This window comes from Embiotoca jacksoni, unplaced genomic scaffold, assembly GCF_022577435.1.
Source record: "Embiotoca jacksoni isolate LCO1_2020_lvr unplaced genomic scaffold, fEmbJac1.0.p SCAF_5, whole genome shotgun sequence".
Taxonomy (NCBI): domain Eukaryota; kingdom Metazoa; phylum Chordata; class Actinopteri; family Embiotocidae; genus Embiotoca; species Embiotoca jacksoni.
Window position 1 is genome coordinate 11,148,366 of NW_027185403.1, and position 20,441 is coordinate 11,168,806.

Sequence of the window (20,441 nt, forward strand, 5' to 3'; positions counted from 1 at the left end):
ATGTTTATGGGCATATTGTTTGATAATGTTATCTTGCTGCTGGCCTCATTAATCTGGAGGACTAGATATCCTCTGGTCCATGTTCACCATCACCCCGACATGTCAAACACAGAGTTACATGTATTATAGTTCCTTATCGGAGCTATATTGAGACGCATGAAACAATCCGCGGTTATCGGAGCATTTTCCTCTGAACTCTGTTCGGCTACGAGCTCAATAGAAGCTAATTAGCACATTAGCTCCCATTTCTCCAAAATAAAGTTATTCTTCATCAAGTAAAATCACGTTAGGGGTTTGCACCGCGGACTAAATATAGCAGACTTACTGTGGAAAAGTTATCTCGTATAATTATAACAAGCACACAGAACTGCCAGCGGCGGCGGACACTGCCGCTGCCGGTGCGACCGGGAGATGAACGGCCGGGAGGGTGAAGCTCAGTTCGGCTCCGCGCTGCAGGAGGAGCGGTGTGTCCGTGAACTCCGTCAGTCTCCGGTGGAAGTTGGTGAAACTATCCACCGTGAAATAATCACTGCAGAGGCGGCTGTTTGTGTTCATCCTAAAGTCTCTTTTAGCTCTTCATGAAATCAATCCACCTCTTTTTCCTTTCTTCATCAGCAGGACATTTAAATAGCGATGCAGCGCTGCTTTGGAGGTTCTTGCTTCCAGGAAAGATGAACTTGCAGGTGGAGGGAGACGTCCTGTAGCAGCCAGCTGATGTACAATAACAATCTGACTACAGCAGGAGTAGAACTGAAGTCCAGTGGGATGACCTCTTATGCAAATGAGCTCCAGGCTTTTATACCGTTTCACTGTGTGAGAGGAGGAGCCACGCAGAAGGTTATATAAACAGTCTGTGAGCTACGTCGGTGACGTACTGAAGCTCGGTTTTAGCCACGCCTAAAAAAACCTGAACTGCAGACGGATGAGAAACTGTTTAACGGTCTAACTCCACATTTCAGTGCGACAAAGTTGAAAAACTTTGCACGTGCTTTCAGCAACTCATTTCACTCGTATATAATGTATTGAGAGGAAAATCTTGGAATTTGCTTTGCAGCATCTTTGAAGTATTAAACTGATGTTTCACTTAAATGCACCGCCATCATTCAGTCGGTGGTTAAATTTAGCATGGTAGCAAGAAGGGTATGGTCAGGATGTTAAACATTGTTTAGTAATGTTTGTCTTTATTTTCTTCAGATCTCTTACGGTGTGTTCACTACCAGTTTTCACTGCGTTTTATAGATTCAAGTCCCATTCAATAAAGTTTTGTGAACCATCAGTAAAAGACACCAGACCATCATTCATCGGGGATGCTACAGTTTATAAGGCCATTTCTGCACAGACTTATATGTTTTATGACTATTGGTCGATACAGCTGATTCTGATAGTTCACATGGTTGAAGCTGTGACAGCAGACAATGCACGCCTTTTCTTCTGGACCTGATCAATAACAGGTGACATCTGTGACTCAAGTGTTGGATATATGCTGTTAAATAAAAGTGGTCTGACCGCTATACTGACCTGGTCATCAAACACTGAACGGAAAGAGACATGGAAGCTGTGTTTGGACTGTTTTAGAAATGTCTGCTGTCAGTCTCCTTCACTCAGTCCATCAAACACGAAGGCCAACTTGTAGGTTGAAAGAGGAAGTAAAACGTCTCTTTGTTTTCTCCTCACTATAAAAAGAAGTTAACATGACATGCTCTGCTTGGTGAGAACGTTCACACCTTCCTCTGAGACAGATTACTGAAAAGACACTTTGCAGGCTGCTCAAAGCACAATACACAGATTTAGTTTAGGGACAATTAGAGACTAAACTGCTGTGAAGAGACATGGAAGCTGTGTTTGGACTGTTGGTGATGCTACTAGGAGTCTCTCATGGTGAGCAGCTCAACTTCTTTCTTCTGGCACTTTATTAAAACTCATAGGATGTATGTCAACGTGTTTTGTAGATGTGGGATCAAATATAGTTAATAAAGTTAAGACAATATTTCCAGTGATATGTACAGCAGTTCAAATACTGTGAAGAACATTGTTGGGTTTAAGATCAGTTCAGTCAATAACCGTTTTATATAACAGCAGTGCTGAATAATATTCATCACTATATCGTGTTGTTCAAATGGAGAATACTTTAGTTGCTGGTTGGTCTACGGAGGGATTTAAAATAAGTGCATCATTTTGTGAATGAAAACATCTTTTGTAATAATATAGCCTATTTATGTTTGAATTTGTTGCACAAGACCAAGCTCTCGTCTCGTGTTACTTGTTTCACAGTAAACCGACAACATCTTCTTGGTAAATTTTATAATAAACAGATTGTATTATCATGGCACTTTATATCCAGATTATTAATTTTTTTTCAAGAATTTTAAATTGTAGCTCTTTAACTGGCCCTTTAAATCTCCCTTTAAAATGATCTTAATGGTATAAAGAGTAAAGGAGATTGGTTTCTCAGTGAAACTCAGTTTTCTGAGTGAAATATTTAAAGCTCATGTTTTTATGGCCGCAGCACTTGTTCTAAATGGTTCCTCATTTTTTACACATTTGTTCAAAACACTGGATGACCCAACTCATAATTTGTTTTAGTATTTTAAGCTTCTCTTGAGTTGCAGCAATTAAAATGTTCTGTGAGTTCAACAACATTTGACAGATGTAGGATTGTAATTACTGACTGAGGTCAACTTACCTCAAAACTCTGTTTTCGGGAAATAATGGCGTTCGCTGAATCACGACATTTTTCCCATCACAGGCGGTGGTGGAAAAAGTGGAGATATTTTACTTTGTAAAAAGTAGCAACAAAGCAGTAAAAAAAACAACAACAACAACTCCGATACAAATAAGTTTTTACATTTGCTGCACTAGAAAAGAAAACCTGTGTGTCCACTGTGGTCTGTGAGACACAGAGATGAAGCAAACCTACAATATGAATGTGTTTGCTGCATCTAATTCTCATCATCATTCATTCTTTATAAAATGAAGGATCACAATTGTTTCCTTGTTTTATTTTTTTTTATTTTACAGGAATGGAATCTCACTGTGATGGCAGACAGGATGGAGCTAAATGTTATGGACCTTTGGGAGGAACTGTGGTCCTCCAGCTGATGGACGAAGCCTCTCAAATACATAAATACGAAATGAAGAAAGAATCCACGATAATACTCCACGGGAAACAAAATGAAATTATAACTAATTCTCTGAAAGACAGATCTGTCTTTACTCCCAGTGATAGAACATTTAGGATCAATAAACTCAGCAGGACAGATAGTAGTGAATATACACTTTTAATCTTTGATTTAGAAGCAAAGCTGACATCGAAAAAGACTCTGCATTTGTCTATTCAAGGTAAATTACTTTTTTCATACTGAGAAATTGAATCATATGGATAGATATAAATCTCACATTGTATTGATAATCTACATTATGTATCACATACTCTACATGTATCTGTATTTTGAGCATTTCGAAACTGTAAAAAAGGATCAAGATACTGCTGCAATATCAAAACTCTTCTGTGTGTCTTTCAGCTCCTGTGTCCTCTGTCCTGATGGACTCTGAGTGTCTGTCCCAGGGAGAGATGAAGGTTTCCTGCTCCTCTGAGGGAGGGGACAGTCCTCAGTACAGCTGGACTCTGGGTGGACGTGCACTGACAGATGCTGAGCTCTACTCTGAAAATAAAGAGGAAAACAGTATCACTCTGAAACAACATGTCTCAGGACGTGTTGCTTGTAAAGTCTGGAATCACGTCAGTAGTGTCTCCAAAGAAGAGGATATAATTAACTGTGGTGAGTGTGAAATAATGTGATCATTATGACACTGATGATTATAATTACTCTGTTCATCTGTTGTATATTGTGTTTGTTTGTTCATAGGATTCATTTACATTAATTGCATCTCGGATGGGACAAACATAACACAGTGGGTGTTTGCAGCCAATAACACCCTGTGTATTCAATCAACAACAGTCACTGTGGTTAAGGAGACTGACATAGTTTCACTTACACCCTCCATTAATATCACATCCTTCAATGAAACTGTGACTTCCAGCAGTGATGGTCAATGGTACCTTTGTAAGTGAAAACTTACTCTGCTGCAGTGAATTCATTGATGTCATTTTCTCCTTTACTCCTCTGCCTTTTTTCATAACACATGTAGAGTTTGCTGATTTCAACATACGTATTTGTTGTCTCTTATTTTAGCTACAGATGCTTTACCAATAATGGCAGGTGTTGTCTCTGCACTGGTTATCTTCTTAGTTGTCGGCGTGGCAGTCACCTGTGCTCACAAAAAGAAGAAAAACAACAAACCTAAAGGTCCAAAACAGATCTTCCTTTTACCTTCCTCACTACATTCACCACATTTTCAACACCTTTTGAAAAAATGGTTTGAACAGAAACATGTCACCTCTTTCTTCAGAACAATAATGGATTCAACATCATCTAGTGATGCCGATCTTGTTTTGCTCCTCCTCACTCCACGAAAGAAGAGGAGATTTTGTTACTTTAGCCAAACCTGCTGTGACACTGTTTCTTGTGACACTGCCCAATGCCAACTCTACTACATCCAAAAGTAAACCATTTCTGATAGCTATAGTGGTGGGCAATTCTTCTCAATGCATTGTCCTTGAGATTGTTGTCCTTGTATGTCCCTCTGTCGTAGCCTATAATACTCTGTGGCTCGAAACAATCAACATTATTGTTGGGAGTTTTGATGTGATGTTCGTTGTATTTCCGCACAATGTGATTGGTTGGTGACCTTACTAGAGGTGTGAAAGGTCAGGAAAAACAACTTCCTTCCAAAAGAAAAATGTTGATTTTTAGGCGTAAATATTCATGTTCTGTGTAAAAGTACTCGGGACAAGAATATTTAGATAAATAGTGTGTAAACCCTTAAAACAAGAATTCTAAAAACACTCTCAAGTCGCTAGGAGATGGTTAGATTTAACACAAAAACTGGAAACAGGGCAAATCTGTTAGCTTGGTTCTGTTTAAAGTTAAGAACGAATTTCAATTTGTTTCTAGTTCAGTAATTAACACATTTAAAGGGTAGATTTTGTGTAACATTTGAGTCAGGCTCTGTGTTAAAGCTAACTGACTGTTAATGCTGCAGAGAGTGACAGCAATATTTTTGTTGGCAAGACAGAGACTTAGTTTATTCTCCAAAATGTTAAACTAGCTCTTCAAAGTCATTGTATGTAATTAGAAGGCTCTACTTTGTTTGTGTCACTTACTTCTACCTGCTAATCTGCAGAGGGAGAAGACGACCAGGAAGTGACCTACGCTAATGTCAGGATGGTGCAGCGGCAGCAGAGGCAGGTGGAGCAAAGGGGGAAGGTGGAGGTGGAGTACGGCCAAGTCAAGTTTTCAGAGCGACCTCGGCAGACTCAACCAGCAGGAGAGGACTGTTTGTACGCCAACGTCCGTAAAGGCAGGTGATTTCAGGTGTCCACAGATCAGGAGGAACACACACCTGAAGACAGAGAGAGGGAGGAGATGTCAAGATGCCTGAAGGTCTTTCAACTTCATTTTGTAGAAGTTGTCATTAGAGAAAGAAAAGCCATTAAAGCTCATTCATATGAGGGTTTTCTTCACTTTTCTGGGAAGCAAAGCATCTGGTCTTTGTGACATTTAACAACGGCATCCTGCTTAATCGCTGGAACTTTTAGTGGAATATTCAACAATTTCTTAATTGTTTTTGAATTATTTGACCCTGTTTTTAATTGTATATGTATGATATATCAGCTTTTTGTAATTTATAAGCATATTTGCTTTAATTTCATTGTTGAAATACTGAGAGCTTGCAATAAATGATACATTTTAAGAATAACTTTCTTTCCAATTTATTCACCTTCATTAATCTAATGATTGGCAGACATGACTCTGAAAGCATGTCTGTGTTTACACATCATGTCAAATGTTACTTTTAATGTGAAGAAAGGTGACATAAGTGACATTTAACGTATTTTTTAAACAGATATTGATGGATTTGTTGAGGGTCATAGTATGTAAATATAAATCCTGGCACAGTGTGTATTGGGAAAGTTATTTCAATTATAAATGGTTTGGTGCAGTGTTTGGGAGAATTAATGTCATAAATGGCAACGCTGGTTTGGCTCTCTAGACCAAAGATATAGAAGCAAAATATCTCGTCTGTTGCAAAGTTCACAGTGTGCACAAATTTATTTCCATGAAGCAAACACTTCTGCTTTTTTCTCAGGCGTGAGCACTTATTCAGACCAGTGGTTTATCAGTGGCGTGATGTTATCTTTTTTAGGATAATGGTACTGGAGGAAACAGTTCAACACATTGAGTTCAGTTAATGGTAAAATATGTTTTACTTCTACTAAAAGAAGGAAAGAAGTGAAAGGGACAAATGTGGTGTTCTTGAGGAATTCAGTAAATTTAGGAACGTAGTTCGAGAAGGGAAGACATTTAACAGCTTGTTCAATTCTGAGAAAGGTTTGTCTTTCAACACCATCAAATCGTGCTTTCTATATTTAGTCCAATGCACTTCCTTTGCCTTTGTGGTTTCCAGTTGACAATGTTCCTGTGAAAACAGAATATTTGACATTGATGTTTCTTAACTATTTATAATTTTTCAATGACTTTAATCATTGAGAATTTTAGTTACATCAGGTTGTCACTTTCAAGTCTGGAGGAATAGAGATATTCCTACTAATTTTTTGGGGTAAATAGAAAGTAATTTGAACAAAGCTGCTGCTGTAGATATTTATGATCTACAATTAACCAACAAAAAGGTTAAAAAATGTTTTAATTTGTTGTTGTAATTGTTGTGAAGCACTTTGTGACTTTGTCTGAGAAAGGTGCTGTGTTAAAAAAAAAGAAAAAAGAAAAAAGATTAGAAAAGCTTGGAGTGAAACTGAACTACTCACAAATCAATGCCTTTGGATCAATACATAATCCATGACTATTTGTAGTCGCTGTACATGTGCAGTTGATTGGGGCATAAATAATGAAACACAATCAATGATCGGATGTAAGTACATACGTTTTCACAAGATACCAGTAGCTCTTACATGCAAGTCAAGACGCAAACGTCTTATTGTTAGAACACGTGACACATAAAACTTTGAGTCTTGAATGTGCAGAGAATATGACCTCCTCAGCAGTTATCTGCCTGAAAGAGTGATTTCATCCTATAAAACAGAACAATACTATGTTTCACAGTAAATTAGTCAGTCAGACTACATGCACAAAAAGGTTTTAGGATTTTCTCTCATCTCCACCCACTCATGAAGTATTTCACAACAATTTCTCAGCATGGATTCATTAGATTAGATTAGGTTAGATTAGATTTTGTTAATCCTAGAGTGGGGAAATTTTAATGTATGAGAATCCCATCCATCAAAATTCTGTAAAGTTCTCTATTCACCAATGTAAATTGAAATCTCAAAACTCTTGCTTTTGTTTTCATGATATTTAAAATAATGTATTGGTCTATTTCCTCCATATATCACTTTAAATTAATCAAATGTAACAGTGTGTAAATATGAACTGTACCTATTAAAAAAACATGTCAAGTGGGACCAGAAAGATGTTTTGACTTATTTGGGATACGAAAAAGTAGAATAAGATCTATTTGATTCGTACTCAACTATTGTACATAACATGATGTTACACCAGAACATATTCAATAATTACAGGTACTGCTAAGAGGAAGGACTTTAACGTTGTGTCTAATTCATGAAAGGTTTTGCTGTAACATGTTTATGGGCATATTGTTTGATAATGTTATCTTGCTGCTGGCCTCATAAACCAGGAGGACTTGATATCCTCTGGTCCATGTTCACCATCACCCCGACATGTCAAACACAGAGTTACATGTATTATAGTTCCTTATCGGAGCTATATTGAGACGCATGAAACAATCCGCGGTTATCGGAGCATTTTCCTCTGAACTCTGTTCTGCTACGAGCTCAATAGAAGCTAATTAGCACATTAGCTCCCATTTCTCCAAAATCAAGTTATTCTTCATCAAGTAAAATCACGTTAGGGGTTTGCACCGCGGACTAAATATAGCAGACTTACTGTGGAAAATATATCTCGTATAATTATAACAAGCACACAGAACTGCCAGCGGCGGCGGACACTGCCGCTGCCGGTGCGACCGGGAGATGAACGGCCGGGAGGGTGAAGCTCAGTTCGGCTCCGCGCTGCAGGAGGAGCGGTGTGTCCGTGAACTCCGTCAGTCTCCGGTGGAAGTTGGTGAAACTATCCACCGTGAAATAGTCACTGCAGAGGCGGCTGTTGGTGTTCATCCTAAAGTCTCTTTTAGCTCTTCATGAAATCAATCCACCTCTTTTTCCTTTCTTCATCAGTAGGACATTTAAATAGCGATGCAGCGCTGCTTTGGAGGTTCTTGCTTCCAGGAAAGATGAACTTGCAGGTGGAGGGAGACGTCCTGTAGCAGCCAGCTGATGTACAATAACAATCTGACTACAGCAGGAGTTGAACTGAAGTCCAGTGGGATGACCTCTTATGCAAATGAGCTCCAGGCTTTTATACCGTTTCACTGTGTGAGAGGAGGAGCCACGCAGGAGGTTATATAAACAGTCTGTGAGCTACGTCGGTGACGTACTGAAGCTCGGTTTTAGCCACGCCTAAAAAAACCTGAACTGCAGACGGATGAGAAACTGTTAAATGGTCTAACTCCACATTTCAGTGCGACAAAGTTGAAAAACTTTGCACGTGCTTTCAGCAACTCATTTCACTCGTATATAATGTATTGAGAAGCAAATCTTGGAATTTGCTTTGCAGCATCTTTAAAGTATTAAACTGCTGTTTCAACTTAAATGCACCGCCGTGATTAAGTCGGTGGTTAAATTTAGCATGGTAGCAAGAAGGGTATGGTCAGGATGTTAAACATTGTTTCGTAATGTTTGTCTTTATTTTCTTCAGATCTCTTACGGTGTGTTCACTTCCAGTTTTCACTGCGTTTTATAGATTCAAGTCCCATTCAATAAAGTTTTGTGAACCATCAGTAAAAGACACCAGACCATCATTCATCGGGGATGCTACAGTTTATGAGGCCATTTCTGCACAGACTTATATGTTTTATGACTATTGGTCGATACAGCTGATTCTGATAGTTCACATGGTTGAAGCTGTGACAGCAGACAATGCACGCCTTTTCTTCTGGACCTGATCAATAACAGCTGACATCTGTGACTCAAGTGTTGGATATATGCTATTAAATAAAAGTAGTCTGACCGCTATACTGACCTGGTCATCAAACACTGAACGGAAAGAGACATAGAAGCTGTGTTTGGACTGTTTTAGAAATGTCTGCTGTCAGTCTCCTTCACTCAGTCCATCAAACACGAAGGCCAACTTGTAGGTTGAAAGGGGAAGTAAAACGTCTCTTTGTTTTCTCCTCTCACTGTAAAAAGAAGTAAACATGACATGCTCTGCTTGGTGAGAACATTCACACCCTCCTCTGAGGCTGATTGCTGATAAGACACTTTGCAGGTTGCTCAAAGAACAATACACAGGTTTAGTTTAGGGACAATTAGAGACTAAACTGCTGTGAAGAGACATGGAAGCTGTGTTTGGACTGTTGGTGATGTTACTAGGAGTCTCTCATGGTGAGCTGCTCAACTTCTTTCTTCTGGCACTTTATTAAAACTCATAGGATTAATATCAACGTGTTTTGTAGATGTGGGATCAAATATAGTTAATAAAGTTAAGACAATATTTACAGTGATGTGTAAAGCAGCTCAAATACTGTAAAGAACATTGTTGGGTTTAAGATCAGTCCAGTCAATAACCATTTTATATAACAGCAGTGCTGAATAATATTCATCACTATATCGTGTTGTTCAAATGGAGAATACTTTAGTTGCTGGTTGGTCTACGGAGGGATTTAAAATAAGTGCATCATTTTTTGAATGAAAACATCTTTTGTAATAATATAGCCTATTTCTGTTTGAATTTGTTGCACAAGACCAAGCTCTCGTCTCGTGTTACTTGTTTCACAGTAAACCGACAACATCTTCTTGGTAAATTTTCTAATAAACAGATTGTATTATCATGGCACTTTATATCCAGATTATTAATTTTTTTTCAAGAATTTTAAATTGTAGCTTTTTAACTGGACCTTTAAATCTCCCTTTAAAATGATCTTAATGGTATAAAGAGTAAAGGAGATTGGTTTCTCACTGTTGCTGTTTCTCAAGAGCCATGTTTTCAATGTTGCAGTTGTAATCTTATAAAAACTTGACAGTGTTTGCCTCAGACTATACTACAAGTGTAGCAAGTCTCTGCTCCAAGGCTGTATTTTTGGTTATTGTCATAGTTGTAATCATCAGTGAGACACTTTACCTAAACTACCAACTGTGGCCTGGAGGCTCTATTAACTGTTTAATGTGTAACATCGCAAGACAAAATGGTAATGCCAGCTATAATACCATATATGGTATTGATCCAACACTTCATTGCCGCTATGTAACGCCTGCCCACTCTGAGTGAAATATTTAAAGCTCATGTTTTTTTATAGCCGCAGCACTTCTTCTAAATGGTTCCTCATTTTTTACACATTTGTTCAAAACACTAGATGACCCAACTCATAATTTGTTTGAGGATGTTAAAGCGTCTCTTGAGGTGCAGCAATTACAATTTTCTGTGAGTTCAACAAAGTTTGACAGATGTAGGATTGTAATTACTGACTGAGGTCAACTTACATCAAAACTCTGTTTTAGGGAAATAATGGCGTTCGCTGAACCACAACTTTTTTCCCATCGCAGTCGGTGGTGGAAAAAGTGATGAGATATTTTACTTTGTAAAAAGTAGCAACAAAGCAGTAAAAAAAACAACAACAACAACTCCGATACAAATAAGTTTTTACATTTGCTGCACAAGAAAAGAAAACCTGTGTGTCCACTGTGGTCTGTGAGACACAGAGATGCAGCAAACCTCCAATATTAATATGTTTGCTGCATCTAATTCTCATCATTATTCATTCTGTATAAAATGAAGGATCACAATTGTTTCCTTGTTTTATTTTTTTTATTTTACAGGAGTGGAAACTCACTGTGATGGCAGACAGGATGGAGCTCAATGTTATGGAGCTTTGGGAGGAACTGTGGTCCTCCAGCTGATGGACGAAGCCTCTCAAATACATAGATACAAATGGAAGAAAGAATCCACAATAATACTCCGCGGGAAACTAAATGAAATTATAACTAATTCTATAAAAGACAGATCTGTCTTTACTCCCAGTAATGGGACATTTAGGATCAATAAACTCAGCAGGACAGACAGTAGTGAATATACACTTTTAATCAGTGAGTCAAATGGACGGCTGACATCGAAACAGACTCTGCATTTGTCTATTCAAGGTGAATTACTTATGTCAATTTGGGAAATTTTGTCACATGGATAGATATAAATCTCACATTGTATTGATAATCTACATTATGTATCACATACTCTACATGTATCTGTATTTTGAGCCTTTAGAAACTGTAAAAAAGGATCAAGATAATGCTGCAATATCAAAAGTCCTTTGTGTGTCTTTCAGCTCCTGTGTCCTCTGTCCTGATGGACTCTGAGTGTCTGTCCCAGGGAGAGATGAAGGTTTCCTGCTCCTCTGAGGGAGGGGACAGTCCTCAGTACAGCTGGACTCTGGGTGGACGTGCACTGACAGACGCTGAGCTCTACTCTGAAAATAAAGAGGAAAACAGTATCACTCTGAAACAACATGTTTCAGGACGTGTTGCTTGTAAAGTCTGGAATCACGTCAGTAGTGTCTCCAAAGAAGAGGATATAATTAACCGTGGTGAGTGAGAAATAATGTGATCATTATGACACTGATGATTATAATTACTCTGTTCATCTGTTGAATATTGTGTTTGTTTGTTCATAGGATTCATTTACATTAATTGCATCTCGGACGGGACAAACATAACACAGTGGGTGTTTCCAGCCAATAACACCCTGTGTATTCAATCAACAACAGTCACTTCAGGTAAGGAGACTGACATAGTTTCACTTACAATCTCCATTAATATCACATCCTTCAATGAAACTGTGACTCCCGGCAGTGATGGTCCATGGTACCTTTGTAAGTGAAAACTTACTCTGCTGCAGTGGATTCATTGATGTCATTTTCTCCTTTGCTCCTCTGGCTTTTTTCATAATACATGTATAGTTTGCTGATTTCAATATACGTATTTGTTGTCTCTTATTTTAGCTACAGATGCTTTACCAATAATGGCAGGTGTACTCTCTGCACTGGTTATCTTCTTAGTTGTCGGCGTGGCAGTCACCTGTGCTCTGAAAAAAAAGAAAAACAACAAACCTAAAGGTACAAAACAGAAGTTACTTTTACCTTCCTCACTACATTCACAGTTTACAAATTATTTTGTTCGTTTTATAGATTGAATAAATAGTTTAACATTTTGAGTAATTGCATTTTTTTCTTTCTTGCTAAGCGTTAAGGCCTCTACACACCGGGGGCGTGACAAAGAAATGAATATTTTCCAATAAAACTATTCAAACCGGCAGCGATGTAAATTTTCAACACCTTTTCAAAAAATGGTTTGAACAGAAACATGTCACCTCTTTATTCAGAACAATAATGGATTCAACATCATCTAGTGATGCCGATCTTGTTTTGCTCCTCCTCACTCCACGAAAGAAGAGGAGATTTTGTTACTTTAGCCAAACCTGCTGTGACACTGTTTCTTGTGACACTGCCCACTGCCAACTCTACTACATCCAAAAGTAAACCATTTCTGATAGCTATAGTGGTGGGCAATGCTTCTCAATGCATTGTCCTTGAGATTGTTGTCCTTGTATGTCCCTCTGTCATAGCCTATAATACTCTGTGGCTCGAAACAATTAACATTATTGTTGGGAGTTTTGATGTGATGTTCGTTGTACTTCCGCACAATGGGATTGGTTGGTGACCTTACTAGAGGTGTGAAAGGTCAGGAAAAACAACTTCCTTCCAAAAGAAAATTGTTGATTTTTAGGTGTAAATATTCATGTTCTGTGTAAAAGTACTCGGGACAAGAATATTGAGATAAATAGTGTGTAAACCCTTAAAACAAGAATTCTAAAAACACTCTCAAATCACAAGGAGATGGTTAGATTTAACACGAAAACTGGAAACAGGGCAAATCTGTTAGCTTGGTTCAGTCCAAAGGTAAGAAGTCATTTCAATTTGTTTCTAGTTCAGTAATTAACACATTTAAAGGGTAGATTTTGTGTAACATTTGAGTCAGGCTCTGTGTTAAAGCTAACCGACTGTTAATGCTGCAGAGAGTGACAGCAATATTTTTGTTGGCAAGACAGAGACTTAGTTTATTCTCCAAAATGTTAAACTAGTTCTTCAAAGTCATTGTATGTAATTAGAAGGCTCTACTTTGTTTGTGTCACTTACTTCTACCTGCTAATCTGCAGAGGGAGAAGACGACCAGGAAGTGACCTACGCTAATGTCAGGATGGTGCAGCGGCAGCAGAGGCAGGTGGAGCAAAGGGGGAAGGTGGAGGTGGAGTACGGCCAAGAAAAGTTTTCAGAGCGACCTCGGCAGACTCAACCAGCAGGAGAGGACTGTTTGTACGCCAACGTCCGTTAAGGCAGGTGATTTCAGGTGTCCACAGATCAGGAGGAACACACACCTGAAGACAGAGAGAGGGAGGAGATGTCAAGATGCCTGAAGGTCTTTCACCTTCATTTTGTAGAAGTTGTCATTCGAGAAAGAAAAGCCATTAAAGCTCATACATATCAGGGTTTTCTTCACTTTTCTGGGAAGCAAAGCATCTAGTCTTTGTGACCTTTAACAACGGCATCCTGCTTAATCGCTGGAACTTTTAGTGGAATATTTAACAATTCCTTAATTGTTTTGAATTATTTTACCCTGTTTCTATATGTATATGATATATCAGCTTTTTATAATTCATAAGCATATTTAATTTAATTTCATTGTTGAAATACTGAAAGCTTGTAATAAATGATACATTTTAAGAATAACTTTCTTTCCAATTCATTCACCTTCATTAATCTAATGATTGGCAGACATGACTCTGAAAGCATGTCTGTGTTTACACAACATGTAAAATGTTACTTTTAAGTTGAAGTAAGGTGACATAAGTGACATTTAATTCAAATGTATTTTTTAAACAGATATTGATGGATTTGTTGAGGGTCATAGTATGTAAATATAAATCCTGGCACAGTGTGTATTGGGAAAGTTAATTCAATTATAAATGGTTTGGTGCAGAGTGTGTGGGAGAATTAATGTCATAAATGGCAACGCTGGTTTGGCTCTCTAGTCCAAAGATATAGAAGCAAAATGTCTCGTCTGTTGCAAAGTTCAGTGTGCACAAATTTGTTTCCATGAAGCAAACACTTCTGCTTTTTTCTCAGGCGTGATCACTTATTCAGACCAGTGGTTTATCAGTGGCGTGATGTTATCTTTTTTAGGATAATGGTACTGGAGGAAACAGTTCAACACATTGAGTTCAGTTAATGGTAAAATATGTTTTACTTCTACTAAAAGAAGGAAAGAAGTGAAAGGGACAAATGTGGTGTTCTTGAGGAATTCAGTAAATTTAGGAACGTAGTTCGAGAAGGGAAGACATTTAACAGCTTGTTCAATTCTGAGAAAGGTTTGTCTTTCAACACCATCAAATCGTGCTTTCTATATTTAGTCCAATGCACTTCCTTTGCCTTTGTGGTTTCCAGTTGACAATGTTCCTGTGAAAACAGAATATTTGACATTGATGTTTCTTAACTATTTATAATTTTTCAATGACTTTAATCATTGAGAATTTTAGTTACATCAGGTTGTCACTTTCAAGTCTGGAGGAATAGAGATATTCCTACTAATTTTTTGGGGTAAATAGAAAGTCAGTTGAACAAACAGCTGCTGCTGTAGATATTTATGATCTACAATTAACCAACAAAAAGGTTAAAAAATGTTTTAATGTGTTGTTGTAATTGTTGTGAAGCACTTTGTGACTTTGTCTGAGAAAGGTGCTGTGTTAAAAAAAAAAAAAAAAAAAAAAAAAAATGATTAGAAAAGCTTGGAGTGAAACTGAACTACTCACAAATCAATGCCTTTGGATCAAAACATAATCTATGACTATTTGTAGTCGCTGTACATGTGCAGTTGATTGGGGCATAAATAATGAAACACAATCAATGATAGGATGTAAGTACATACGTTTTCACAAGATACCAGTAGATCTTACATGCAAGTCAAGACGCAAACGTCTTATTGTTAGAACACGTGACACATAAAACTTTGAGTCTTGAATGTGCAGAGAATATGACCTCCTCAGCAGTTATCTGCCTGAAAGAGTGATTTCATCGTATAAAACAGAACAATACTATGTTTCACAGTAAATTAGTCAGTCAGACTACATGCACAAAAAGGTTTTAGCATTTTCTCTCATCTACATCCACTCAAAAACTACTTCACAACAATTTCTCAGCATGGATTCATTAGATTAGATTATATTAGATTTTATTAATCCCAGAGTGGGGAAATTTTAATGTATGAGAATCCCATCCATCAAAATTCTGTAAAGTTCTCTATTCACCAATATAAATTGAAATCTCAAAACTCTTGTTTTTCTTTTCATGATATTTATAATAATGTATTGGTCTCATTTCCTCTATATATCACTTTAAATTAATCAAATGTAACAGTGTGTAAATATGAACTGTACCTATGAAAAAAACATGTCAAATGGGACCAGAAAGATGTTTTGACTTATTTGGGATACGAAAAAGTAGAATAAGATCTACTTGATTCTTACTCAACTATTGTACATAACATGATGTTACACCAGAACATATTCAATAATTACAGGTACTGCTAAGAGGAAGGACTTTAACGTTGTGTCTAATTCATGAAAGGTTTTGCTGTAACATGTTTATGGGCATATTGTTTGATAATGTTATCTTGCTGCTGGCCTCATTAACCAGGAGGACTAGATATCCTCTGGTCCATGTTTACCATCACCCCGACATGTAAAACACAGAGTTACATGTATTATAGTTCCTTATCGGAGCTATATTGAGACGCATGAAACAATCCGCGGTTATCGGAGCATTTTCCTCTGAACTCTGTTCGGCAACGAGTTCAATAGAAGCTATTTAGCACATTAGCTCCCATTTCACCAGAATCAAGTTATTCTTCATCAAGTAAAATCACGTTAGGGGTTTGCACCGCGGACTAAATATAGCAGAGTTACTGTGGAAAAGTTATCTCGTATAATTATAACAAGCACACAGAACTGCCAGCGGCGGCGGACACTGCCGCTGCCGGTGCGACCGGGAGATGAACGGCCGGGAGGGTGAAGCTCAGTTCGGCTCCGCGCTGCAGGAGGAGCGGTGTGTCCGTGAACTCCGTCAGTCTCCGGTGGAAGTTGGTGAAACTATCCATCGTGAAATAATCACTGCAGAGGCGGCTGTTGGTGTTCATCCTAAAGTCTCTTTTAGCTCTTCATGAAATCAATCCACCTCTTTTTCCTTTCTTCATCAGTAGGACATTTAAATAGCGATGCAGCGCTGCTTTGGAGGTTCTTGCTTCCAGGAAAGATGAACTTGCAGGTGGAGGGAGACGTCCTGTAGCAGCCAGCTGATGTACAATAACAATCTGACTACAGCAGGAGTTGAACTGAAGTCCAGTGGGATGACCTCTTATGCAAATGAGCTCCAGGCTTTTATACCGTTTCACCGTGTGAGAGGAGGAGCCACGAAGAAGGTTACGTAAACAGTCTGTGAGCTACGTCGGTGACGTACTGAAGCTCGGTTTTAGCCACGCCTAAAAAAAACCTGAACTGCAGACGGATGAGAAACTGTTTAACGGTCTAACTCCACATTTCAGTGCTACAAAGTTGAAAAACTTTGCACGTGCTTTCAGCAACTCATTTCACTCGTATATAATGTATTGAGAGGAAAATCTTGGAATTTGCTTTGCAGCATCTTTGAAGTATTAAACTGATGTTTAACTTAAATGCACCGCCGTGATTCAGTCGGTGGTTAAATTTAGCATGGTAGCAAGAAGGGTATGGTCAGGATGTTAAACATTGTTTAGTAATGTTTGTCTTTATTTTCTTCAGATCTCTTACGGTGTGTTCACTTCCAGTTTTCACTGCGTTTTATAGATTCAAGTCCAATTCAATAAAGTTTTGTGAACCATCAGTAAAAGACACCAGACCATCATTCATCAGGGATGCTACAGTTTATGAGGCCATTTCTGCACAGACTTGTATGTTTTATGACTATTGGTCGATACAGCTGATTCTGATAGTTCACATGGTTGAAGCTGTGACAGCAGACAATGCACGCCTTTTCTTCTGGACCTGATCAATAACAGGTGACATCTGTGACTCAAGTGTTGGATATATGCTGTTAAATAAAAGTGGTCTGACCGCTATACTGACCTGGTCATCAAACACTGAACAGAAAGAGACATAGAAGCTGTGTTTGGACTGTTTTAGAAATGTCTGCTGTCAGTCTCCTTCACTCAGTCCATCAAACACAAAGGCCAACTTGTAGGTTGAAAGGGGAAGTAAAACGTCTCTTTGTTTTCTCCTCTCACTCTAAAAAGAAGTAAACATGACATCACTCTTCTTGGTGAGAACATTCACACCTTCCTCTGAGGCTGATTGCTGATAAGAAACTTTGCAGGCTGCTCAAAGAACAATACACAGATTTAGTTTAGGGACAATTAGAGACTAAACTGCTGTGAAGAGACATGGAAGCTGTGTTTGGACTGTTGGTGATGCTACTAGGAGTCTCTCATGGTGAGCTGCTCAACTTCTTTCTTCTGGCACTTTATTAAAACTCATAGGATTAATATCAACGTGTTTTGTAGATGTGGGATCAAATATAGTTAATAAAGTTAAGACAATATTTCCAGTGATGTGTAAAGCAGCTCAAATACTGTAAAGAACATTGTTGGGTTTAAGATCAGTACAGTCAATAACCGTTTTATATAACAGCAGTGCTGAATAATATTCATCACTATATCGTGTTGTTCAAATGGAGAATACTTTAGTTGCTGGTTGGTCTACGGAGGGATTTAAAATAAGTGCATCATATTTTGAATGAAAACATCTTTTGTAATAATATAGCCTATTTCTGTTTGAATTTGTTGCACAAGACCAAGCTCTCGTCTTCTGTTACTTGTTTCACAGTAAACCTACAACATCTTCTTGGTAAATTTTCTAATAAACAGATTGTATTATCATGGCACTTTATATCCAGATTATTAATGTTTTTTTCAAGAATTTTAAATTGTAGCTCTTTAACTGGCCCTTTAAATCTCCCTTTAAAATGATCTTAATGGTATAAAGAGTAAAGGAGATTGGTTTCTCACTGTTGCTGTTTCTCAAGAGCCATGTTTTCAATGTTGCAGTTGTAATCTTATAAAAACTTGACAGTGTTTGCCTCAGACTATACTGCAAGTGTAGCAAGTCTCTGCTCCAAGGCTGTATTTTTGGTTATTGTCATAGTTGTAAACATCAGTGAGACACTTTACCTAAACTACCAACTGTGGCCTGGAGGCTCTATTAACTGTTTAATGTGTAACATCCTGATACAAAATGGTATGGTTTTGATCCAACACTTCATTGCTGATTCATAACGCCTTCCCACTCTGAGTGAAATATTCAAAGCTCATGTTTTTATGGCCGCAGCACTTGCTCTTAATGTTTCCTCATTTTTTTGACACGTTTGTTCAAAACACTAGATGACCCAACTCATAATTTGTTTTGGGATTTTAAGCTTCTCTTGAGTTGCAGCAATTACAATTTTCTGTGAGTTCAACAAAGTTTGACAGATGTAGGATTGTAATTACTGACTGATGTCAACTTACCTCAAAACTCTGTTTTAGGGAAATAATGCCGTTCGCTGAACCACAACTTTTTTTTCCCATCACAGGCGGTGGTGGAAAAAGCGATGAGATATTTTACTTTGTAAAAAGTAGCAAAATAGCAGTAAAAAAAACAACAAGAACTCCAATACAAAAAAGTTTTTACGTTTGCTGCACAAGGAAAGAAAACCTGTGTGTCCACTGTGGTCTGTGAGACACAGAGATGCAGCAAACCTCCAATATTAATATGTTTGCTGCATCTAATTCTCATCATCATTCATTCTGTATAAAATGAAGGATCACAATTGTTTCCTTTTGTTTTTCAAATTTTACAGGAGTGGAAACTCACTGTGATGGCAGACAGGATGGATCTCAATGTTATGGACCTTTGGGAGGAACTGTGGTCCTCCAGCTGATGGACAGAGCCTCTCAAATACATAGATACGAATTGAAGAAAGAATCCACGATAATACTCCTTGGGAAACTAAATGAAATTATAACTAATTCTCTAAAAGACAGATCTGTCTTCACTCCCAGTAATGGGACATTTAGGATCAATAAACTCAGCAGGACAGACAGTAGTGAATATACACTTTCAATCTTTGATTCAAATGGAACGCTGACTTCGAAAAAGACTCTACATTTGTCTATTCAAGGTAAATTACTTTTTTCATACAGAGACATTTAGTCATATGGATAGATATAAATCTCACATTGTGTTGATAATCTACATTATGTGTCACATACTCTACATGTATCTGTATTTTGCGCCTTTAGAAACTGTAAAAAAGGATCAAGATACTGCTGCAATATCAAAAGTCCTCTGTGTGTCTTTCAGCTCCTGTGTCCTCTGTCCTGGTGGTCTCTGAGTGTCTGTCCCAGGGAGAGATGAAGGTTTCCTGCTCCTCTGAGGGAGGGGACAGTCCTCAGTACAGCTGGACTCTGGGTGGACGTGCACTGACAGACGCTGAGCTCTACTCTGAAAATAAAGAGGAAAACAGTATCACTCTGAAACAACATGTCTCAGGACGTGTTGCTTGTAAAGTCTGGAATCACGTCAGTAGTGTCTCCAAAGAAGAGGATATAATGAACTGTGGTGAGTGAGAAATAATGTGATCATTATGACACTGATGATTATAATTACTCTGTTCATCTGTCGTATATTGTGTTTGTTTGTTCTTAGGATTCATTTACATTAACTGCATCTCTAATGGGACAAACATTACACAGTGGGTGTTTCCAGCCAATAACACCCTGTGTATTCAATCAACAACAGTCACTGTGGTTAAGGAGACTGACATAGTTTCACTTACACCCTCCATTAATATCACATCCTTCAATGAAACTGTGACTCCCGGCAGTGATGGCCCATGGTACCTTTGTAAGTGAAAACTTACTCTGCTGCAGTGAATTCTTTGATGTCATTTTCTCCTTTGCTCCTCTGTCTTCTTAATAACACATGTATAGTTTGCTGATTTCAATATCTGTGTTTGTTGTGTCTTTTATTTTAGCTGCAGATGCTTTCCCAATAATGGCAGGTGTACTCTCTGCACTGGTTATCTTCTTAGTTGTCGGCGTGGCAGTCACCTGTGCT

The 20,441-nt window shown here is 38.1% G+C and overlaps 2 protein-coding genes across 2 annotated transcripts; both read left to right on the plus strand.

Annotated features, from left to right (window-relative positions):
- The first annotated feature begins 9,461 nt into the window (after nucleotides 1-9,461).
- LOC138211655 (uncharacterized) lies at nucleotides 9,462-13,954 on the plus strand. The gene is made up of 5 exons (XM_069171636.1): nucleotides 9,462-9,598; nucleotides 11,533-11,790; nucleotides 11,878-11,979; nucleotides 12,205-12,318; nucleotides 13,419-13,954. The coding sequence occupies exons 1-5, from the start codon at nucleotides 9,550-9,552 to the stop codon at nucleotides 13,592-13,594; spliced, it is 699 nt and encodes a 232-aa protein (XP_069027737.1). The 5' UTR covers nucleotides 9,462-9,549; the 3' UTR covers nucleotides 13,595-13,954.
- A 3,745-nt stretch (nucleotides 13,955-17,699) lies between these two features.
- LOC138211615 (hepatic and glial cell adhesion molecule-like) lies at nucleotides 17,700-20,236 on the plus strand. Its single transcript, XM_069171583.1, has 4 exons — nucleotides 17,700-17,777; nucleotides 19,183-19,503; nucleotides 19,686-19,943; nucleotides 20,031-20,236. The coding sequence occupies exons 1-4, from the start codon at nucleotides 17,729-17,731 to the stop codon at nucleotides 20,234-20,236; spliced, it is 834 nt and encodes a 277-aa protein (XP_069027684.1). The 5' UTR covers nucleotides 17,700-17,728.
- The last annotated feature ends 205 nt before the right edge of the window (nucleotides 20,237-20,441 follow it).